This window comes from Magallana gigas, chromosome 6 (genome assembly GCF_963853765.1).
Source record: "Magallana gigas chromosome 6, xbMagGiga1.1, whole genome shotgun sequence".
NCBI lineage: Eukaryota > Metazoa > Mollusca > Bivalvia > Ostreida > Ostreidae > Magallana > Magallana gigas.
Genome location: NC_088858.1, coordinates 48,477,867 through 48,503,707, shown reverse-complemented (window position 1 = coordinate 48,503,707; position 25,841 = coordinate 48,477,867). Strand labels below are relative to the sequence as shown.

At 32.2% G+C, this 25,841-nt stretch overlaps 2 protein-coding genes and 1 long non-coding RNA gene across 3 annotated transcripts; 1 reads left to right on the top strand and 2 right to left on the bottom strand.

The window, feature by feature from the left end:
* Positions 1 to 3,259: 3,259 nt before the first annotated feature.
* LOC105321581 (uncharacterized) lies at positions 3,260 to 7,064 on the bottom strand. Its single transcript, XM_034467487.2, has 6 exons — positions 7,049 to 7,064; positions 5,971 to 6,361; positions 5,259 to 5,386; positions 4,865 to 4,950; positions 3,498 to 3,734; positions 3,260 to 3,332 (listed from the first exon to the last, which is right to left on the bottom strand). Exons 2-6 carry the CDS (start codon positions 6,025 to 6,027, stop codon positions 3,313 to 3,315), a joined length of 528 nt encoding a protein of 175 aa, XP_034323378.1. The 5' UTR covers positions 6,028 to 6,361; positions 7,049 to 7,064; the 3' UTR covers positions 3,260 to 3,312.
* Positions 7,065 to 15,015: 7,951 nt separating this feature from the next.
* On the bottom strand, positions 15,016 to 18,350 carry LOC105321477 (uncharacterized). Its single transcript, XM_011419756.4, has 5 exons — positions 17,835 to 18,350; positions 16,362 to 16,492; positions 16,058 to 16,143; positions 15,240 to 15,476; positions 15,016 to 15,088 (listed from the first exon to the last, which is right to left on the bottom strand). Exons 1-5 carry the CDS (start codon positions 17,952 to 17,954, stop codon positions 15,069 to 15,071), a joined length of 594 nt encoding a protein of 197 aa, XP_011418058.4. The 5' UTR covers positions 17,955 to 18,350; the 3' UTR covers positions 15,016 to 15,068.
* Positions 18,351 to 22,494: 4,144 nt separating this feature from the next.
* Positions 22,495 to 23,396, top strand: LOC109617744 (uncharacterized). The gene is made up of 3 exons (XR_010714586.1): positions 22,495 to 22,605; positions 23,095 to 23,225; positions 23,310 to 23,396. It is a non-coding gene; the product is annotated as an uncharacterized lncRNA (long non-coding RNA).
* The last annotated feature ends 2,445 nt before the right edge of the window (positions 23,397 to 25,841 follow it).

Sequence of the window (25,841 nt, the reverse complement as noted above, 5' to 3'; positions counted from 1 at the left end):
AGTTGCACTGCTTATTACAGTATCCCCAATTAAATGATAAGAAAGAGGTCGTGAAGCTAAAGAACACACCCTCGCAGTAAAAAACAAGAGGCCCATGGGCCACATCGCTCACCTGAACAGCAGTTCCTTGTAACATTACATTTCGTAGCATATGTTTTTTCTATTTTAAACATTGAACCCCTTTCTGGGGACCCAGTAATGGTCCGAGGTTTATGGTTGGCTTGAACAACATAAATAGTAACATAGGAATGAAAATGTGTAGCACTGCGGTGGGACCGCACGTACACAACCTGAAAAACTGAACGAAGAAGAGTTCCACTTCAAGAGGAATAACTCTCAGACTGTACAGAACATTAAGAAAGATAACTCTTGGTCACTACATTAGAGTTTACACAATTTGAGGATCCTTGCATAGTAATCTCACAAACTGTAGCATTATAGTTCTCGAGAAGAACTTTTTAAAAACATTTTCAATATATCTTTCTATGTTAAACTTTGAACCCCTTTTGGGGCCACAGTATTAGTCCAGTGCTAAAGTTTTAATTATTTGGAATCTACATTATTTAAGGATGCTTGCATAGTTATCTCACAAGCTGAAGCATTATAGTTCCCTAGAAAAAGATTTTTCAACATTTTCCCTCTATATTTCTATGCTAAACTTTGAACACCTCTTGGGGCCCCAGTATTAGATTGAGGTCACGGCTTTTATAATTTCGAATCTACACTATTTGAGGGTGCTTACGTAGTTATCTGACAAATTGATGCATTGTAGTTCTCGAAAAGAAGATTTTTAAACATTTTCCATATATACCGGTACTTCTACATTTAACTTTAAACCCATCTTGGGTCCCTAGTATTAGTCCAGGGGTCACTATTTTAAAACTGTCGAACCTTTATTATCCAAGGTTGTATGCATGATAGTAATCTCACAAATTGAAGCATTGTAGTTCTCGAGAAGAAGATTTTTTAACCTGTTACCTTTATATTTCTATAATAAACTTTGACCCCATCTTGGGGCCCCATTATTGGTCGGGGGGTCACGATTTTACGAATTAGGAATCTACATAAGCGAAGGATGCATGCATAGATATTCCACTAACTAAAACATTGTAGTTCTTGAGAAAAAATTTTTAAACTTTTCCTTTGTTTTTTAAAATGTTTAGATTTTGAACCCCTCTTGGTGCCCATCAATTGTCCGGGAGTTACAATTTTTTGAATCTACATTATTTAAGGATGTACATGTATGCATAGTAATATCCCAAACAGTTGCACGATGGTTCTTGAGAAGATTTTAAAACATTTTCCTATATATGTTAAAATTTAAACCCCTCCTGGGGCCCCACTTTTGTTCGGGGGTCACGATTTTTACAATCTTCACTATATATACAACCTTTTGTGTATGTATTGGCATTTTTGGTGAAGTGGTTCTTGAGAAGAAAATTTTTAAACATTTTTCATATGTAGTTCTATGTTAAATTTTGATCCCCGCCTGGGGCCCCAGTTTTGGTCCGAGGGTCACGATTTTTACAATTTAGAATCTTCATTATACATACAAGCTTTTGTGTAAATATTGGCATTTCTGGTGCAGTGGTTCTTGAGAAGAAGATTTTTTAAACATTTTCCTATGTATTTCTATGTTAAACTTTGAACCCCGCCTGGGGCCCCAGTTTTGGTCCGAGGGTCACGATTTTTACAATTTAGAATCTTCACTATATATACAAGCTTTTGTGTAAATATTGGCATTTCTGGTGCAGTGGTTCTTGAGAAGAAGATTTTTTAAACATTTTCCTATGTATTTCTATATATGTTAAACTTTGAACCCCGCCTGGGGCCCCAGTTTTGGTCCGAGGGTCACGATTTTTACAATTTAGAATCTTCACTATATATACAAGCTTTTGTGTAAATATTGGCATTTCTGGTGCAGTGGTTCTTGAGAAAAAGATTTTTTAAACATTTTCCTATGTATTTCTATGTTAAACTTTGAACCCCGCCTGGGGCCCCAGTTTTGGTCCGAGGGTCACGATTTTTACAATTTAGAATCTTCACTATATATACAAGCTTTTGTGTAAATATTGGCATTTCTGGTGCAGTGGTTCTTGAGAAGAAGATTTTTAAAGACATGCACCCTATACTCACTGTTTCGCAATTATCTCCCTTTTGAAAAGGGCTGTGCCCTTTATTTTAACAATTTATAATCCCCTTTCCATAAGGATGCTTTGTACCAAATTTGGTTAAATTTGGCCCAGTGGTTTTTGAGAAGAAGTTGAAAATGTGAAAAGTTTACAGACGGACGGACAGACGGACGGACGGACGGACGACGGACAACGGGTGATCAGAAAAGCTCACTTGAACCTTCGGTTCAGGTGAGCTAAAAATAGTTATTGTTTTTATTTTGCATTTTTATGATTTTAAGAGTCTAAAGCGGTAATTTTGAAGAATGTGTTTTAATGAATTTTTTGGATAGGCATGATACGAAACGCGGACCTTCAAATAGATAGAGATAGGATCAGATGCCTAGGAGGAGTAAGCATCCTCTGCTGAATGATCACGCCCGCCGTGTGCTCTTTGTCGTAATCGGGGGGAAAAACGGAAAAGTCCAGAGACAAATAGGTGATTAATTATGGTCTAACAATTAGTATGAAAAACGTCAGTCAGCATGCGACCCACTGGAAGATTGTATTTGCTGACAAGGGCGTTGTATCCACCATAGAACGTACGAAAAGATGACTGCAAACGAGACTCTTAATAGTCCTGTTTTATACCGATTACGACAAAGAGCGCACGGCGGGTATGGCCGGTCAGCAGAGGATGCTCACTCCTCCTAGGCACCTGATCCTACCTCCAGTGTAATGGAGGTCCGTGTTGTCTCAAGGTTTGTATTTTGATTATCACAAACAAACCAAATCATCAACGTTTCGTTTTTTCCCTATTATGATATTTTCCCAATTTTGACATTTACCTCGATTACGACATGCCCAATTGTGACAAGGAGCACGCGACGAGTGTAACCGGTCAGCAGAGGATGCTCAATCCTACTAGGCACCTGATCCTACCTTTATCTATTTGGAGGTCCGTGTTGCTCTGCTTTGAATTTGTATTTCGTTTAATGGATTTTTGAGACGGTTCACGGTTTGTTATTGTCATTTTTTGACTAAAGGGTTTTAGGTATATTAGATGGATAATTTGTTGACTATCCAGCCTCCTAAAACTATTATAAGAATACAAAATCCAAAATTATGTCAGCAAACGCAAAGGTAAATAAATTTTATACCATTTATTCAATTTCCAGACAGTTTCTCTGAATTGCACAATTCAGATTGGGTCAGGACAAACTGAAACAGAAAACAATTATTGAAAAATTGATCCTAATTGCATTTTTGTAAAAACCATTTGTGCATTGAATATAAGTTTAATTATTTTTACAAGACAAAAGCAAATTGTATAAGACGAAAAATGGAGAACAATATAATAAGTATTAATTCAAATTGTCCTTTAACCTGAAAGGTCTGTCAGTTTGAGTCCGTGTATGCCAAGATTTTTCAGACCATCCGATATCTTCTGTTGATCTTCCTCTGATGGGTTCCGAGTCTGGGTCAACACTACGTGAAAGGAACCGGATGCGGAAATACATTCGTTTGATGTTGGATTGAAGGTGTTTAGGACAGTCACATTGTCGATTTTATAAGGTTCCTCGTTAGTTTCATTATGTAATATGACTATGCGTAGTTGTTTACCTACATATTCAAAAGTGATGTAATTGGTAAAACATTTCTAAATAGCATAGCTTTAGTTCGCTCTATCTAAAACACGTTAAAGCATAAATACAGCATATTTAATTATAATGAATCTTAAAATGTTACATAATCTACAAAATAAATTGAGTGTGAATGGGTGAAAAATGCACAAATAAGACCTGAAAGAATAATTTCATTAAGAAGTTTTAGTTATTAATTTCTTTTATCAAATTTTCGCTTTACCCACTATTGCACATAATGACAATCACAAAATTAGACAAACGACAAACCCAAAAATGTTTCAATTGCTGCATAAACATACACTGTAGATTCTGATATTATATGACACAAGGAGAATTCGAAACGTGGGTAGTATTTTGCAAACTAAAAGTGTTTATTGGAATGATATATGATGTTTTAATCATATGTAATTCATACCAACTCTAGTTTATCTCCAAAGTTTCAAGAAAATCGACAGTCTGGTTCTCTTAAGGGGCATCTCAAAATACAGGTACATTTAAATTGGAATATATAGGAAATTGTCATTTTCCGCAATAGAATGCAGATTTAAAAAATACTACAATAGCTTTTTTTCTTCTTCTCAAATTGAATTGTGATTAGTTATATCATTTTATCTACCTTGCATGTAAACAAATATTAAATCCTACGCTCGGTTTTCAGTGTGACCATCTTAAAATATTAAAATGCACCAATTTGTACTCTACGTTTCGATTATAACAAATTTAGATTAGAATACATGTAATGGATTCATTCAAAAATGAGAAAAATATCCCCGAGGATAGCAATATTCTGTGGATAGATTTTCATCAGCTTACGATTTTTAAATTTTTTTTTATGTAAGTTCTTACAAAGTTTCATAGTTCATAACGTTATAAAAGCACACTAGCGACGCTCACCTATTGTGCAAAAGAAAAATCGTTAAAAAAAAAAAATTCCTCAAAATATCATTTTTTTATCTGTATTTTATTAATAATATCGTAAAAAAAAATGATAAGAAGTATACTTGCACTGTATTTTCTTAGAATGCAGAAAAACACGCACAATGTAAAATAAAACTGGTCCTTAAATCAATTCGAAAAGATTTTAAAATGTGCAAAAAAAACCCTCACAGTTATTCATCGATTTCTCCAAAGTAAAATTTGGTTCTCCGTCTACCACTTTCATAGAATATTTATCATCTGTGTAACACTGCGACCTGTCAAAAAACGACTAACATTAAGTGATGAATATGTCTATTGACATTTATTTGTTTAAATCATATTTTGGTCCTAAAATCGAATATTTATGCCAGAAAATAAAACGAAAAAGTTATATTTTAATTGCAACTTGAAATTTGATAACAATTCAAATAATCAACTACATGTAATTAAGGTTTGTGTTCTTACAGCGACATTTCTATCCTTTTGCATATATATATATATATATATATATATATATATATATATATATATATATATATATATATATATATATATATATATATATATATATATATAGTTTTACCCGTTATATAATTTTTCAAACATGCTAATTCCTTCATCTTCAACTTTGAAGTAATGGAAGATAACATGATCTTGGTGTAATGGTTGACTAGTCATGTAATGGTACCAGATGAAAGAAGCGCAGGAAATCTGCAAACAACAATGGTCGTTTTGAAAAAACTTTATCAGGTCGGTACAATAGTAATCAATAGCGAGGAAGCAATATATGGATTTGCGAGAGGCTTGTTTTTATTTTCGTATGTCCCTCACCCCATAAGTACAAAAAGTATATTCTAATGAAAGTAAAGTCATACTGTTCGTGGCCTCAGTTCACACATCAAAAAACAACAGAATGAAATAAGTTGTAAAAGATGTATGATTAATCAATATATAACTTTAGCTTTAAACTAAAATCGGCTTAATTTCTAAGATAAAAAAATTATTTGAAAATTTTATATAAGAAGAGATCCTTGAAGGAGAACAAAAGCAAAGCGAAAAAGGCTTTGTCATCGCTGAACAGTAAGGAGTAGGTTTTCTTATTTCGGAAAGTCTGATATTAGCAATGGTCAGAAGAGGCATATATTTTACAAAATGGTCTTACATTGAAAGTTTTTTTGTATCGATGTTATCTGAATTATAAAAAGAAAACGTTTTGTGCAAAAGTTATGTGAATTCCGGGAAGTATGATTTGTAAAACAACATAAAACCCAACAAACATATTAGTTAAATCTTACTTGTTTGAACGCTCCGAGGAAAGTAATCAAAGGTAGAACAACTTTTAAGACGACCATTTCGGTTAGATAACTATAATGATTTAAGATTTTATCCTGATCCACATTTATATTTATAGGCAACACATGTCACATCTTTAAATATTAATTTGTCAGAGAACGTATTTAACCAATGAAAATCCATTTCCGTTTTAGCTTTGCTTATCAAAAGGCCCGAATACCCTTTCCTTATCCAATTGGTTTTGTCGTTTTTGCTGTCGTCATCAATTGCGTTGTCCTTCAAATTTTGTTTACTCTGTAACCGCTGAACTAAATCCAAACAACTTCATTTTCATTTACTTCTAAGAGTTTTCCGAGTTATAGGGACATTGTTTAAAACTTTCACATCTGCTCTCTGAATAATATAATATTACATCATAGTAAAGATGGTAAATAAAAAAGTATTTTATGAATAGATTGATTTTGATGTAAATAGCCTTCTGCAAGAAAAATAAAAATATAGAAGAAACAAAACAAACTAAAGAAATACGTGTAAAAAGGAAGTTTTAATAGATGTTTTATTATTTTTACCCCCTGAAAAATTATAATATGTGAAATTTTTCGCACAAGATAAAACAACTAATAACAGAATTTAATAAGTAAGGTTATGCTGTACATTTGTATATTTAATATTTTTTATATTTAAATGAAAAATATGTTAAAATATAAATACTCATAATATAATACTAATTATGTACCTGTATGGGTGTAAGTCGTGAAATTTCAATATTTCAATACCTTAAAAAATTATAAGGCCGTTTGATATTTTTAAAAAGGCGATCACCGAAATCTTTGGACAACTTTTACGGCACGAACATATTCAGTTGCAATTTAATCATAAGTTTACCAACCGGCGTTGAAAAATTGTTTGTGTTAAAGCTTGAAATTCCACATCTTTGAAAAGAAACAGCGTATTACTCAAATTGTACTTATGTTTGATGTGTCTACACCACAAAATACCTCAAATACGGATATTTGATTTTTAAAACATACTTCTTTTTCGTAAAAATAAACATAGTAAACCACAGTTTTTAACAATTACCTTTAGTAAAGTAGCATCACTGATGGTTTTCAAATGTATAGCTACACCAATTTAATCTACTTTAAAATTACAAATGTTTTATTGATTTTTAAAGCTGTATATTAGATGTAAAAACACAAACCCAAGCAATAAAAGTCCAGCTGAGACCATAGCCTTATAGTATTACTTTCTTTAAATAGTTCTAATAGGTTTTTATGAGTCATATATTAATAAATTTTGAATAAACGTCGTGGTTTACGTACAAAATTAGAAACTTTGAGCACATATGTTAAATATTCATATCATAAGTAAATTAATAAAAAGAAACCACAAGCAATAAGAGTCCAGCTGTGATCAAAGTTTTTATTCTCTCATTTTAGACGGAGTCACGTGACCCCGTCTATTAGTCTACTGTCAGCCGAAGTCTCAATCCGGAAGGCACGCGTAAAACACATGAATTGAGTCTACGCGTAAGAAAATAATGCAGGAACTTTTCATGCACTTCTGTAAATATGTATTATAAAAACATGCATTAAATCGTTTAAGTCCTCTATGTATAAACCAAATTCTATAAAGAAAATAAACAAATAGCTTTATTGATCAAAATATTCTTGCTCGGGTTCAATAGTTGTAGTGTTTTGTGGAATGAGTTACGTAACTGAATGCACAACACCGTCGACGATTCAGTTGGTGGACGAGCTCATTAATCAATAGAAGAGGTTGAAGGTTAAATCGAAAGTAAAGTTCCCAAACGCAATGTGCCATTTTTGAAAAGTTGTGAATTTTATTTTAACAATTTATCACCGGAAAAATACCAAACTTCATGCGCGAGCCGAGGTTAAAATCTGGCCGGGTTATACACAGATGTCCTACATATTAAATAAGTGTTCCATTGGCTTCCAGTCTATTTGCGGTATGACTGCTGTTCATCTATAAAGGAATTCTGTACATAGAAAATAAAAACAAGTCTGAATTTGCCTTCTCGTTCATTGACTCTTTAGTTAATTAAACTGAATTTAAATTTTGAACAATGCATTGTAACGAAAATCTAAATAGATTATACATTTTGGGTGACCAATAGATCAATTAATATATACAATCTTATCGATTGAAAAACCTAGTTAGATGTTAATGTTCATGTTGTCTGGCTTAGTTGAAATATACAATCATGTAATATTTTTTAAATGTTATGAGACATAAGTTTACACTTTTTTTCTATGCTTTATAACGGACAAAACCAGCCATATTCATGATTTAAAGAATTCTTCATCAATATCTTAGTGTCTCTCATCAGAAACTCGGCTGATCTTTCTCCCATCGATAAATATCTTGCACCAATATTAGACCTATGAATTCAGAGATAATGCATGCTTGTTATGTTTTTAATTTTTAATTTACCGTGTGGTAGTACATGTAAATAAATAGGACTTATCTCAATTTAAAGAAGATAACTACAAGTTTTTATCGTAGTTTTAAAATCTGATTTACAAATCCTTTATTGTAGCTCTTCGAAAAAATTGAAATTAAATCGCTTTCGAAATTAAGTTTATTTTTCCAAGACACACATGAAATTGTGCGCTTAATAAACGAGAGTGTATTGAAAGGACACAGATCCCTGAAATGACAATGTCCTACAACATTTGTTAAATTTTGCTGTTAACTTTGCATATTTCAGAAATTTTAAAATCAAATAATTCTGAATTTATAGCTAAAATCAACAATTTACAATTATCATATTTAACAACTAATCAGGAAAGGTCTACCTCAAAAAATGACGTGATTCATTCACTTTTGGTCTCCATTTTCTAGTTTTATCGATTTGAAAAGCAGTTGACTGAATCCTGAGAATGGTTTTTTCATGAAATTTCAGAAGGGCTGTATCGTAATTCGTGTAGATGATGCATGAGTTTACACAAAAAAGTAGTAAATGGCGAACGAATTTATTTTTACCTAGTAATTTTATATTAATCGCTGCAAGAAAATCGTGACAGGTAAGACGGTCTAAAAATCAAAATGGCTGCTGCGACGAACTTTTTTAACTCACCTGAAGTGAGCTTTTCTGATCGCTTTTTGTCCAGCGTCCGTCTGTCTGTAAACTTTTTACATTTTCGACTTTTTCTCCTGAACCACTTGGCCAATTTCAACCAAACTTGGCACAAAGCATCATTAGGTAAAGGGGATTCAAGTTTATGAAAATAAAGGGACATGCCCTATTTTAAGGAAAAATAATTACGATTTATTGAAAATTTGGTGATATTTTTTAAAAAATCTTCTTCTCAAAATCCATTTGGCCAGAAAAGCTGATACCTGTGTGAAAGCATCCTCAGAGAGTGTAGATTGAGGTTTGTTCAAATCATGGTCCTAGGGGGTAAGGTGGGGCCACAATGGGGGTCAAACTTTTACAATGGAATATAAAGAGAAATTTTATTTTTAAATCTTCTCCTCAGAACACGACTTGCCAGAAAAGCTGTAACTTATGTGAAGTATCATCATGTAGGGTAGATTCAAGTTTGGTCAAATTATGATCTTCGGGGGTAGGGTAGGGGACCAATGGGGACCGGTTAAATCTTTACAAAGGAATATATTGAAAAAAATCTTTTTCTTAAACCCCCCCCCCCCCCCCCCCACATTTTCTTAGAAAAGGTGCAACATTAGTGAAAGCAACCTTAGATAGTGTAGATTTAAATTTGTCAAAATCATATTATTCAGGAGTAGGATGGAGCCCCATGGGGTGGGGGGTCCAATTTTACTTAAGAAAACAGTTTAAATTCACCAAAATTAAAATGTTATAATATATGGTTTAACTTATATGCCAGCATTTTGACATATTTTTGATTCTTTAAAATTGTTTAGACTTTGGCCTCTGGACAATTCTTAGGCAGAAACTAGTTTGATGTAGGTTTACATGTGTATCCCATTTGATTTTGATCTTCTTGAGAACTGTAATGCTCAATATGTGAAATGACTATACTGTGACAAAAAGGGATCAATGATAAACAGAATATCCTGGGAAAAATTGAATTTTTGATATACAGGATCTGTTAGATTTCATCGTCCATATTTTTTCTTTGGTATATTACTCCGTAAAGCTGATTTTATAATATCTATTGTTGCTCAGGTGAGCAATGTGGCCCTTGGGCCTCTTGCTTATTGTTAAAGTACTTGGAATAATCTTATTGTAAAAAGAATTATTTCTAACGTCAGGTGCCTGTGTTTGTTATCGGTATACAAATGTTAACTTTGCTCGGTAATTCAGCAGTTTGAGAGTTTTCGGAGTTTTCATAAACCTTGTATAACAGATACCGTCCGACTTGTAGATTTTCCATTGGATCACAAAATTAATAAATCTAATGATTTAAATTATCTACATAAATATAGTTGTTTTGGTTTTCGCGGTTGTAGTTTTTAAAAAAATTTCTTGGGTTCTTATTTACTTAAAATACCGTTGTGTCAATTTTCTACAATTATGAAGAACAGTCCCGGCCGGGATTTCGAAAAATTATGACAAAGTATCAGGTAATTGCACAAAGCCGAATTTTAACATACTAGATTGAAACAACTAATTCAAACTCATAATTTTTGGAACATAATCGAGGAAAACGTGGACAATTACAAAATCAAACTTTCAAGACCCCGTCTTTCAGTACTCTCAGTACTTTGATTTGAATAGTACTTAATAGTCTTTTTATCATGAGCCATATATTTATAAGAATTTCAATAAATGATGTGGTTGACATACAGAATTAGAAACTTTCAGCACCTATATTAAACATTCAGGTAATAGGTACTTTTTTGAAAAGGAATGTTGCTGTTCCTTTTTATTGAAATCTTACTAAAACCAACTTTTCTTTGCATGATGCTTTTCTGATCCATTTAACACAATATGTAACATACTAAACGTGGATGTAAAAATATGTAGAAAGAGACAAAAAAAAATGGACCATATCATGCAATATTCGACCATAAAAGTATACTTCTCTTGGTAATGCTGAATAAAATCAATCAGATAAATATTTTTTGTTGTTAATGATTAAGAAATCAAAATTTTGAGTCCATTTCTGCAAATGAAAAATGACATTATAAAACGGTCAACCATATGAAAAATCCATATAGAGAAATACAATTTCAGAGCACAGCAAGCACATAAGCACCTGATCCCACTTCTAAAAAGATAGCAGCTGTTTGAATTTTGGTGAGAAAAAAAGTGAGGAAGACTACTGTTAAACGTAACTTTGACCAATGAAAGCTTCATGACCCAGTATATTTATCCTAGACAACCAAACAATGTACACACACATTATTTTATCGTAGGTCTGTATATTCATCACTAGTAGACGGATGCTTAAACTTTCTTCCTGCAGGTTGATTTACCATCAAATCTAATTAAAATTAACACTTGTAAATCCGCTCATCTGCCATACGCTTTACAGTGATCGTACGTGAGCGGATCTTAGATCTAATATTAATTTACCATTTACCTAATTGGAGGTATAAATGGAATATATGGGGGTGTAACTAGATTGTGTATGGAACCTAATTACACATGTGGTTATTAGTGAGATAGGTTAACTGTTGTAACCATGAAGTTGCTGTTGTTAGCTCACCTGTGCTGAAAGCTCAAGTGAGCTTTTCTGATCACATTTTGTCTGTCGTCCGTCTGTCCGTCTGTATGTCTGTCTGTCCGTCTGTCTGTAAACTTTTCACATTTTCAACATCTTCTCACGAACTACTGGGCCAATGTCAACCAAACTTAGCAAAAATTATCCTTAGGCAAAGGGAATTCAAAGTTGTGAAAATTAAGAGTCCCACTCTTTTTCAAGGGGAGATAATTAGAAATTAATGAACAATTTTGAGAAATTTTCAAAATCTTCTTCTCAAGAACCATTAGGCCAGGAAGCTGAAACTTGTGTGAAAGCATCCTCAGGTAGTGTAGATTCAAAGTTGTGAAAATCATGACCCCCGGGGGTAAGGTGGAGCCACAATGGGGGATCTACAGATAGCAGTTGATTTCTAATCCGTGGAGTTGGGGGAGGGAGTTCTAACTATAGACCAATTATTTTAATCTTAAATGTCTTAATTTACTACGTTTGTAAGATTGGTGGGGGCAGTACCTTCAAAATTCAATTTTCTTTATGTAAATTTGAGAAAAATGTTTGATGAGAGAAAAAATGGGGAGCTCATCTTCTTTCCGCTGCTCTCTGATGCTTTGTGTCTGTGTACATCACACATTTTATTTACTAAACAAGTATCTATAAATGTGTTGTGATCCGAATGAATAATCCTCGGGGTAGTTTAATGTCGGGCAACTGCTTTGGTGCAGTTATTAGTCAATGAGTAATACATTGCAATATATTTTAAGGAATAACATAGATACCAAGCTCTTATACAGTATTTGTATTTATTAAGCTGAGGATAAAAAAATTACAATAACAAACTGTCAACCATCTCAAAACGAAATACAAATTCAAAGCAGAGCAACACAGACCTCTAAAAGATTAAGGTATGTTCAGGTGCCTAGGAGGAGTGAGCATCCTCTGCTGACCGGTCACACCCGCTGTGTGCTCTTTGTCGTAATCTGGAAAAAACGGAAAAGTCCGAAGACAATTAGATGGTTAATTAATGTCAAATAAATAGGTCATTAATTATTGCATAACACGTCAGTTAACGTGCGACCCAGTGGAAGATCGTATTTGCTGAAAAGGTCGTTGTATCGACCATAGAATTTACGAACAGATGACTTCAGTCGAGACTGCTGATAGTCCTGTTATATCAACTTGTTTGTCTGTAGTTTGCCTCGCCATACAATCTAATTAAAAATTAGATCTGCTCACTACGATCGCCACACTAAGTGTAGTGTAGTGTAGCGATCGTAGTGAGCGGATCTAAGATCTAATTTTAATTAGATTGCATCGCCATAGAAACTGTTAATAGCATTTATTGAAATAAACAACATTACCCTTACTAGCATGTACAAAATTGGTGTAGATGATGAAACATATAAACCAACGTTAGTTTTATTGCATATTTGTGTCAAAAGGAATAAGGTCAAAAAATGAAGGTCCCCATTCTTCCTTCAGCAACTACGTTTTTCCTTGCGCACCTTTTCCCAGTTTTACTAATATAGTTTTCCACCTCCATTGTTTTCCTTTCATTTTCTTGTAAACGAAGAGAAAACTTTTTTGTTATAAACTGATGCAAGAATCTAGCTACATGATTTGTACGGCCTTGCTAACACCTTAATTACCTTTTGACTTAGAAGTCATTGAATTTTTATTTTCATAAATACTCCATTGTTTATTCTAATTATGCAATCGTATAATATATATATTATATATAATATGTACATGTCAGGGAAGGAAAGACAGGAAACAGTATTTTTTTAAGAATCAACAAATTTTTACTTTTTGGTCAATTTGGCCTTTCCGCTTTCACTTACATCATTTAATCTATAGTAATAAGGAATTTATCAAAATGGCATATACATTATTTATTGGTGGTGTATCATGAAATGTTGTGTAACTATCATGCAATCCATTGATTCATATGACGAGACATTCGGCGAGAAAAAACCTTTCAAATTAATAAGAAGTAAAAAAGAGAAAAAGACGGAACTGAAACCTCACAATGTCTAATACATTCGGATTTTGTTTGTTTAATGTTTGCATAGTACCGAATTGATTGAATATCATCATACTCATTGGTTAAAGTATCAGGCTTGTGCTCCGCTAATCTTGAGTTTAGATCTGGGTTTTGTTTTATGTTTACTGAATTTCTCCCAGTGCAATTTGCAATTTGATGTGAATATATATGTGATTTATTTGATTTCAAAAAAGTGTCCTTGTATTGCACAATTACATGTAGGATTCGGTCAGGACATTATATTAGATTTAATGATCGAATCGTTTTCAGCTAATTTAATTTGATAAAGCTATTTCAGGGTATATTGAGCCACCATGAGGCTCAAGAAAACATCCAACATTTTTGAAGAAGATCTAAAGGTAAATTTGTTGACACTCCAACATCCTTTACTGTTGTCTCTCGCATAAACTTTGTTTCTTATATACTCGGTAAAAATCATGTTTCTTAAAAATGAGTGGAAAACCTTGGAAATGATTACGGATTGGCCTATTTCAATGGGTAGATGATGTTTGTTGTTTGAGTTTTTGAATAATAAAGACAGTCTTTCAATTCTGCTCAAAAGTATTTTCTTTTGTTACGCATGGAAATTGATTAAGAGAACTATGTTTCTAAAGTGAATATATTGCCAATTTTATTTGCATTACTTTTGTTTCATGTCATTAAATCTAATTAAGAGAGTTCGATAGCCGTGGCCGATTTTAGACTATATAATGGATATTTCGGATGGCGAAGTGACCTACATACTAACTCTTACAATTCACTTTACCTTGTTTCACTACTTTATGCCCCTTTGATGCACCACCTTTTTTTCTGTATTTTAGTTTTTGATTTTTTTTTCTGTTTGTTTAACATTATAATTGGCTGGGATACTTTGTGTCACGGGACCTTTTGAATCAACTAGTCAACTCGTGTAGTCTGAGTTCAAATTATGTTTTAGCCCAGCCAATTTATTTCGATGAATTATCATGTAATGTATATTTGTTGATGTTTCTAGTCATTCATATGTAAATAAATGACCAGTACACACACTAATTACATGTGTCATCATTCTGTATGATACTAGCAAGAACAAGCTACAAATAGCAAGAATTTGGTTTCTCTATTGATAAAGATTTTGGGATATTAAACTTCTCGTGAAAAAGAGTTCCATATGAGTATAAAAGAATATGTTTAAATTGTTCAGCAAGATTATTATATTTTTTATCAACTTATCAACTTAATTTATGAAATTATCATATCTAAATTTTGAAGGTATTTTATGACATCTGATAGATAATTTGTTAACCATCTAGACTCCTTAAGCTGTTGAATATAAAATAAAAAGTAATTAAGCAAACGCAATAGAATATAAGTATTATGTAATTTATTTGATATTCAGACAGTTTCTTTTGAATTTCACAATTCAGACTGGGTCAGGACAAACTGAAACAGAAAACAATTATTGTAAAAGTGATCCTTCATACATTTTTGTATTGAATAATAATTTTAGCTAATTTTACAAGGAAAAAACAAAATGTATATGTTGGAAAATAGAAATAAACATTATAAGTATTAATTCAAATTGGCCTTTAACCTGAAAGGTCTGTAAGTTGGAGTCCGTCTATGCCAAGCTTTTTCAGATCATCCGATATTTTCCGTTGATTTTCCTCTGATGGGTTCCGAGTCTGGGTCAGCACCACGGGATAGGAAACGGAAGCGGAAATACATTCGTTTGATTTTAGATTGAAGGTGTTTGAGAGATTCACATTGAGGATTACATAAGGTCCCGTGTTGTTTTCATCATGGAGTATGATGATGCGATACAATGTACCTAAAATTTCAGAAGTGAAGTAATAAGTAAAATATTAGTATAGCTTTTGCTCGTTTTGTTTCCAATACATTAGAACATAAACAAAGCTTATCAATTGTAACACATCTTAGAATGATGCATAATCTTCAAATTAAATTAGGTGTGAATGGGTTAAAAAAACAAATAAGATCTAAAATGAAAAAAAAACTGATTTCAACTGCAAGTAGTGAATTTCCTTGATCACATTATCTTATACCACAATATTGCGTATAATGAAAATTAAAAAATAACCAAGCCATTAATGCATTAATCTTGTATAAACATACATTGAAGATTCTTCTATCATATGACACATAGATACTTCGATATATGGGCGTATTTTGAAAAGGAGAAGTGTATATCAAATTGATAAATCGGATGCCTTCTCATCAATGCATGGATATGCTTATATTTCTGTAAGTTTTCTATTAGTTTCTTATGACACTGGTAATAATATTGTTTCCTTCACGAATAGACCGTATATTTCAAACGACAACGTTGGTGACTTGGATCATTTCTAATAGAGTTGAAAATATTTAAAAAAAAACAAAAAAACAACTCACAGTTATTCATCGATTTCTCCATAGTTAAATTTGGTTCTCTATCTACCACTTTCAACGAATAATTAGCATCCGTGAGACACTGCGATCTGTCAAAAAAGACGAACGTTAACTAATGAATATGTCTAAGGACATTTCTTTGTTAAATAAAAACCATTTCTTTTTATTTTCGTGCAAAAATCAAATCTTAAAATACCACGAAAAGCTACACAAAAAATATTATTTCATTGCAACTTTGAAATATAGCTGATAAATATTTGTGTTCTTACAATGACATTTCTATCCTTTTATATATAGAACGTTTTACCCGTCATATGTTTTTTCCAACATGCGGATTCCCCCGTCATCTCCAACTTCGAAGTAATGTAAGATTACATGATCTTGGTCTAATGGTTGACCAGTCATGTAATGGTACCAAATGACAGAAGTACCAGAAATCTGCAAACAACAATGGCCATTTTGAAGAGACTTGATTAAGATGGAAGTCTTAAAGCGAGGAAGCAATGTATGGATTTGTGAAAGGCTTGTATTAATTTTGGTATGCTATTTTGGTAAGACACGTAACGGCTTAATTCAAGTCTGTTGAACTAAATATCAATAAAAACTACAGAGAATTGAATTGTAAAAGATGTTTGATATGTCAGCATAAACGTTAAATTGTTTGAAATTAGATCGTTTTATAACACTAAAAAATTTGAAGTCACACCTATTTCATACTTTATTAATGGTTGTTTAGGTACCTGTTTTGGTAAACACCAAGAAAAAAAACTAAAACAAATTATAAACAATGCTTCCGTTCACCCCGAACTGTAATCTTTGAGCTATTTTGTTTTTTGATTAGAAAATTAATTTATTCCGATCATGATTGTTTTTTTCAAACTCTAAAAGACATTTAGGTCAAGGTTACAATGTCTTGTAGACAAATTGACAAAACAGTAAAATGAAAAATGACAATAACAAACTGTCAACCATCTCAAAATTCCATAAAACTAAAAACAAATTTAAAGCAGAGCAACACGGATCTCTAAAAAGATAGAGTAAGATCAGGTTCCTAGAAGGAGTGAGCATCAGCTGCTGACCGCTCACACCCGCCGTGTGTTCTTTGTCGTAATCGGGAAAAAACGGGAAAGTCCGTAGACAATTAGATGGTTAATTAATGTCCATTAATTAGTATGAAAAAACGTCATTTAGCATGCGACCCAATGCAAGTATATAAATACATGCGAAAGACAGATTTCTTCAACATGTCTATATAAAGAAATAAGACTATCAAATAAAAGTTATATCCAAAAGAGATCATAGGACACCAAAAACTAAATGACAAGGCCCTGCCATTGCTGAACACAGGAAATATATTTTGAAAAGTTAGAACTTATCAATGGTTACTGTGGAATCATTAGATTTAGTGGTGGCTCAATTTTCGTGGAATTCGTGGGTACCTCTCATCCACGAATTAACATCCTACACGAATTGATAAATTGTGTAAAAAATATCATATTTCCTTTTGAAGGTATAAGAAAATACACAAAATTACCTCCCCACGAACCTGTAAAATCTAAGCAATCCACGAAAATTGGCCCCACTAATTTTAATGATTCCACAGTAAGTGATTGTATAACCAGTGACATATGTTTCTAAGAAATAGTCTTACATTGAAAAGTCTTATGGCATTGTTTAAATCTAAATTTTAAGAAAGTTTCGTGTTGATATTATCTAAATTTAGTTACATAGGATTTGTAAAACAACATAAAACCCCAAAAATATTATAATTATATCTTACTAGATTGAATGCTCCAAGGACAGTAACCAAAGGTAGAACAACTTTTAGGACGACCATTTCGGTTGGGTTACTGTGAGGATTTAATATTTTATCCTTATCCCCATTTGTATTTATATGCATGTAACACGTTTCACAAGAAACAAACAGCAACTTTAAATATTGATTTGTCAGAGAGAGTAATAAACCAATCGAAATTCTTTTCCGTTTAAGCTTAACCTATCAAATGGCCCAAAAAGCCTTTCCTTTTCGAATTGGTCCAGTTGTTTGTTTGTCGTCATCAGTGGCATTTCACTTCATAATTTCGTCTACTCTGAAACCGCTGAAACAAATCCAAACGATGTAGTATTACATTTGTCACTAAATAATAGTGGTTAATTAACGATGAAAGTTGAAAGGAACAGGAGAAGTGAGTAACTCATGATGGCTTTTAAATTTTTTAAATGCCCACAGGAAGAGCTTCTGTCTGCCTCTGGGGTTGGGGGATGGGAGGTTGTTTAAGATAAAAAATGTATACTAGCCACCTTGCTTTAGTGTATTCATGAAAACATATACACATAAATCCTATCCTGAAAGTTAACAAACTACTTACTCTTAACTGGTAAGCTGAAAAACATATTAACTTGAACAAGACTGTTTTGATCAAAATAAAGGGATTAAAATGCTTTATCTTGCAAACTCATAAACGTTTGGACTAGAAGCAATTTAACCACTTTCTGAGTCCAAAATCAAACACTCTGCAATTCATATATTATGGATGCAAAAATAATGATATTATTTTTATATGTTTGGTTTGACTTCAATACTTCCTTATGAAAGTCAGAAATCTCCTAAAAAAAGAAAAATCCGGAAATTCATCAGTCTTGAAAATTCTACACCGTGTGATAGAGGATTAGATGATGCGTACTACCTATAAACCAAAATACAATTTTCTGTATGTAAATTTGAGAAAGATTTTTGCTGTGAAAAAAGTGATAGCCAGACCCCAGCTACACCCGGTGTACATAAAAAATGTTTATGCATCTAACTGTGCTGTGATGAGAATGAATAACACTACTGTAGATTCGTAATTAAACGCGAGGAAAGGATGAAATATTGTAAAATTGCAAGACGCACTTGCGCGGATTTTGAAATCTCGCAATTATTTTCTGACAATTTATGAGACTTTAGATTTATAAGGAATAAGGGTTTTGGGGTTTTTATATCATTGCAAATTGACATAATACAGAAGAATCGCGGAATTAAGTTCTCGTGTAATATAAAGAACATACAGTATCATAAGGAATTTATCAAACCATTTCATGCATTATTTAATCGTTGAGTATCATAAAATATCCTGCAACTATCTTGCAATCCATTGACATCGAGTATATTTTTTTTCTGCTGATTTGATAAATTATTTTAAGGTATACTGATCCACAGAAAAGCTCAAGAAAACACCAATAAATATTAAGGGAGATCTGAGGGTTAAATTGTTGACAACCCAACATCGTTTACAGTTGACTCTCGCGACAACATTTATACCATTTAAATAAAAGGGTTTGATAGCCGTCGCCATTTTAGTCTGTATTAATTTTCTCATGAATGTGAGTTCTGTATGAATATATAAGAATGCATTTAATTTTTTAAGCCAGTTGTTTTAAACATTTTCTTTACTAAATGACAATGTATGGCAAAAACATCTTATCTTATTAGTTTCTTTGAATTTTACAATTCAAACTGCGTCACGACAAACGGAAACAAAAACAAAATTATTCAAAAATTGACGTGTGACAACTTTATCTATCCACATTGCATTAATTTTGTTTGAAAAAAAAAACAAATTATCATAGGCTGAAACGAATTATATATGATGAACATTTAAAACATCTTCTGGACGGCCGACGGCAAGAAAGAGAAGGGGCAGGCCAAAAACAAAATGGCAAAGAACAGTAGAGAGCGAGTTAAAAAAGATAGAGTTATCGTGGAAAACAGTGGTGGCAAAAATAAAAGATCGGACTGGGTGAAAAGATTGTGTGGCTGTCCTATGTGCAACCTAGCTTGAAAAGGCCCAAGTTTTAAAAGATGATGATACAGTATGCTAGCAAAGGGAGATCCCTTATCTATAACGTGAAAGTAATACTTATGTACATACCGGTGTCTCATAATATTGTGCTACTATAATACTCACTATCCATGTATTATGCTAACCTATATTGGTCAACATCATAACGATAATCCAATTAGAGTACAATATGAATCATTTAGCTGATTATCACAAAAGAAATGTTTATGCATGTTAAATAATCCTTTTCTGCATATGGAAAATACATACATGTATGTATACACCACATGAAACCCATCTAATCGAAGCGCTTGGTAAAACTAGTACCCGCTATTGAGACCTGTAGACCTGTGTTGTGTACGTAACTTCAGACAAAGATCAGTTATTTGTAACGTGCATGTTTTTATGACCTATTCTTCAAAACCACTTGCACTATTTTATCAGGTAAATAACAGCTTTAAGGTGGTGCATGACACCTGCATATTGTGAGGTATACTTCCTATTGAAATAAACAATACAATATAAATATAATATTTTCCCCCAAAATAATGTTACCTAACATTGAAGCGCAATGGGTTAGAGCAATTACATATCTGTAAGGTCATTGGCGTCCGAGGTGTATTTTTGGTAATTTTACTATTGATATAAATGAATTTTCATGGGAGGGGGGGGGGTCTGGAATCCTTACTCCCACCCCTTCTCTAAGCCGTGCACACGATTATGTACATTTAGGCACAGAGAAGCAAATCTAAAGCTGGCAACCGCCGCGGAGAGGGGGCATAATTCAATTTTGTTTGTAATAATTATATAGACCATTATACTTTCTATGACATGAAATGTTAAGATTATTGATTAACTTAAAATTCACATGCAAACAGTTCAACCCAAAACTGCACATAAAGTGCTGCTCATGTGTATTATCATATGGGAAGGGATCTCATCCTTCAGTTATGAAAATTATAATTTTTAAATGTATTACGGGAACTTGCATGTGGCCTTCATTTTTAATTAAACTGGTACAAAACAGTGTTATTTTAGGGCAAACATTTGGTGCGGGTGTTACTGTCTATTGACAGCATCTAGTATTATTTTATTTGCAAAATGGATTCATTTTCTGATTTCTGAATTGTTACCAATATCGTGAAAAATAATATTTTCCAGATTTAATTTTGTTCAGCACTTCCGAGAAAAGTACACATCTATAATCGCATATTGAATGATATGGTCCATGATTTTTGTTGTCTCTTTCTACGTATTTTTAAATCCAAATTTAGAGCAATGTTACATATTGCGTTAAATGGATCAGAAAAGAATCATTCAAAGAAAAAGTTGATTCTTAGTAAGACTGACATGAAAGGAAAACAGCAGCTGTTTTCTTTTTATATATTAACTTAGATGAAGGTTTAACACATGTGCTAAAAGTTTCTAATTTTATACGTCAACTACATCGTGTTTTGCAATTCTTATTAAAATATGATTCATTAAAAAACTTTTTAAAATGATAGATTAAAAGACTCTGGTCTCAACTTGACTTTTATTGTTTGCGTTAGTGTTTTAAACATCTCATATACTGGTATGGAAAATCATTAAGAACATTTGTAATTTTATAATAGATCAATTTGATGTTTGAAAACCATCCCTGATGCTACATTACTAAAAGTAACTGTTACAAACTGGGGGTCACCACTGTTTCTATTTATAAAAAAGAAGTATGTTGTTAAATTCGAATGTCGGTATTTATGGTATACTGTGATGTACATTTAAATCAAACAATAAGTACATTTTTAATAATACGCTGTTTCTTTTACAAAGATATGGAATTTCAAGCTTCAACACAAACAATTGTTCAACGCCTGTACGTAAATTCATGATTAAATTGCTAGTAATTTTCTTCGTGCTGATAAATTGTCCAAAGATTGCAGGTTTGTTTACGTTTGGGTTGCGGTGATCGCCTTTTTAAAAAAAATATTAAATAGCCTTTTAATTGTTTAAAGAATTGAAATATTTCACGATTTACACCCATATAGTTTTAACATTTGCAGTATATTTTGAGTTTAATATCTTTATGTATTTTTTAATTCCACTTTTTAAAATATTAAAATAAACATCATATTAGATAAAATATCAAACTGAAACTTTCCTACATATATTTTCTTGTGAAACATGTCCAAATAAAACATCCATAAAAACGCCATTATTTACACATTTTCTTTGTTAAGTTTTTTTTTGTTGGTTGTTTTTTTTTTAATTTGCATAAGGCTTTACATCAAAATTAATCTTATTAATACATTTTTATTAACCATTTTACTATGCAGTGACAAATGTTTTACTACATTGCTTCTGAGAGCATTTGTGAATGTTTTAAACACTATCTCACTACGAAAATTCTTAGAAGTAAATAAAAGGAGGCTGTTTGGATTTGGTTCAGCGGTTCCAGAGTTAACGAAATGTAAAGGACATCGCAATTGATGATGACAACAAAAACGACTGAACCAATTGGATAAGGAAAGGGTATGTGGACCTTTTGATAAGTAGCGCTAAAATAGAAAATGGATTTTCATTGGTTTAATACGTCCTCTGACAAATCAAGATTTAAATATGTTACATGGGTTGCTTATAGATATAAATGTGGATCAGGATGAAATATCAAATTATTACAGTTTACTAGCCGAAATGGTCGTCCTAAAAGTTCTTCTACCTTTGATTGCTCTCCTCGGAACATTCAAACAAGTAAGATATAAATATATATTTGTGGGGTTTTATATTGTTTTACAAATCATACTTTGCAAAATTCAGATCACTTTGGACAAAAAGTTTTTTTTTTATTCAGATAACATCGATACAAAAAACCAAACTTTCAATGTAAGACAATTTTGTAAAAATACCTGTCACTGGTTGTACAATCAGCTAACCACTGATAAGTTCATATTTTCCAAAAAAGAAAACATGCTCCTTACTGTTAAGTATTGGCAGAGCCTTTTCACTTATCTTTTGTAGTCCTTCTAGGACCTCCTCTTGAATGAAACTTCTAAATATTGTTTTTGGTCTTATAAATCAAGCACATTTTAATATAAAAAGATAAATTCTATAACGGAATCACGAACAGTAAGACTTAACTTTTATTGATTAGAATATAGTTTTGGAACTTTAGAACTGATTCCTTTATTAATGACCTTTATCTTGATCAAGTCTCTTAAAAACGACAATTGTTGTTTTTAGATTTCTGGCGCTTCAATCATTTGGTACCATTACATGACTGGTCAACCATTAGACCAAGATCATGTAATCTTACATTACACCGAAGTTGGATTGGAAGGGGGAATCCGCATGTTTGAAAAAACATATGACGGGTAAAAAGTTCTTTATCTCTACATCGTATATATTTATATATCTTTAAATTCCATTTTTGGATTAACGTTAGCCGTTTTTGACAGGTCGCAGTGTTACACCGATGCTAATTATTCGTTGAAAGTGGTAGATGGTGAACCAAATTACACTTTGGAAAAATCGATGAACAACTGTGAGTGTTTCAACATTGTTCAATATATTTGAACTGATTTAAATTACCAACGTTTGTTTGTTTGAAATATATGTATAACTGTTAAGGAAACATTACCAGTGTCAAAACAGACTTAACAAATAACTAAACAGATTATTTTTTAAAATATGAACATATCTATGTATTGATGAGCAGACGCCTGTTATAGCATTTCAATATACACTTGTACTTTTAAAAATACCCACATGTATCGAAATTTCTATGTGTAATATAATATCATAAGATACAATGTATGTTTTATGTTTATGCAACAATTGATACATTTATGTGATTGTCGTTTTTCTAATTTTGTGATTTTAAGCAATGTTGTGTGATAAGATATAATATGATAAAAGAAATTAACAACTAAAACTTCTTCATTTGAAATCAGTTTTTAATGAAATTATCATTGCATATCTTCTTTGTGCATTTTGAACCCATTCACATTTTTTTATTTGTAGAGTATGCAACATTTTAAGATTTATTACAACTAAGTATGCTCCAATTATGTTCTAATGTATTTAAGATAGAACGAGCTAAACTATGTTACTTTGAAATGTTGTAACTATATCTGCACTTTTGAATTGTAGGTAAACTATATCGCATAGTCGTATTACATAATGAAACTAACGAGGAACCTTATAAAATCGTCAATGTGATTGTCTCAAACACCTTCAATCTTAAATCGAACGAATGTATTTCCGGTTCCGGTACCTATCACGTGGTGATGACCAAGACTCGGAACCCATCTGTTGAAGATCAACAGAATATATCGGAAGATCTGGAAAATCTTGGCATAAACGGACTCAAACTGACAGACCTTTCAGGTTGAAGGACAATTTGATTAAATACTTCTTATGTCACATATATCATCACATACATTTTGTTTTTAACTTGTAAAAAAATTAAAATTATTATTCAATGCACAAATGGTGTTTTACAAAAATGCAAAAAGGATCAATTTTTCTAATAATTGTTTTCTGTTTCAGTTTGTCCTGACCCAGTCTGAATTGAGAAATCCAAAGAAACTGTCTGTAAATTAAATAAAACTTTCCAAAAAAAAGTACAACAATGTAGCAAGTATTTGGTTATCATTATCAATAAATATGACACTACCTTTGACAAGACAACACTTTTTTATTATCATAAAGTGAAAAACAGAAGAAAATTCACCTGAGGAATTGAAAAAAAAAACGATTAAAGCTTGGCGGAATGGAATAGTACACCTTCTGTTGAAGTCGCAGAGCGGTTGGAAATTTGAAAACAAAGCGATTGAAAGTTGAGTTAGAGTCTACTTTGACAAATTGCGATTGTAATTTTCAAGAACGCCTCGTTACGATGTCAATCCATAAACATTATTCTGTTTACAGGCATATTTAACATGAATTATTTTATAGTTTATCCCCCGCAATCAATGTTACATTTAATTAAGAAAATGAATGTATAAAACTTCGTATCATAAAATACAGATGCGTTAATTTTTTTATGCCAAAATTATCTTTTCATTACGACATCTAAGTTGCTCTCTCTCTCTGTCTCTCTGTCTCTCTCTCTCTCTCTCTCTCTCTCTCTCTCTCTCTCTCTCTCTCTCTCTCTCTTATGTTCATGCGGTTATTAAACAAAAAATGAACGAATAATACATGATTTAATTTAATAAACGGTTTCAGATATGTATTTTTTTCAATTTAAATTATTTTAGGTCTAATTCTAGATCTGCTAGATACATGTTAAAGATGACAAGACTCTTAACTGCCTTTGCTATATCGGGCGGGATATTACTGCTTTGTTTGTCTAGACCAAGTTTTGTTCGTTTGTGTATACTATAGAATCTAATTAGAGTGTATTGTTTGTCCAAGAGTATACAAGATATACACAACAGGTGTGTCGTGTACCCAGGTGCACGTCAGGGTTTCTAAAGGCGTTGGTATGTTCGTGTATACGATAAGTCCAGTGAATGAAAGTTAATTAACATTTGTAATTCATTCTCAAAGTATTATTTCCTAACTCTGGGTTTTAAAAATGTTATCGCTACAAATTAAAGACACATATATACAAGAGTAAAATCTAGAGGCTAATTAATTATTGTAACGGTGATCATAAATGGGGGTTAATTATTTAAATATGTGTATAAGGGTAAATATGTCACATACCCGGCCGGGTACATCATAAAATTGTTAATGCTTGAATGGTGCCGTGATCACGGAAACCGGAGAACTAATACCCTAATAGTTTCAATGCATTTTAAAAAATAGTTTCATCTTCTTCCTTGCATTTCATTTAGTTATGAAAAAGGCGAACGTACCCGGTTTAAATTTATTAGTTAAGTACTAGTAAGCCTAACAGTTTTCATTCAGATATGATATATTTTTTTCACTGAAGACCAAGTACCGTATTTCATTTTAATTACATGCATGCATGTAATTTATAA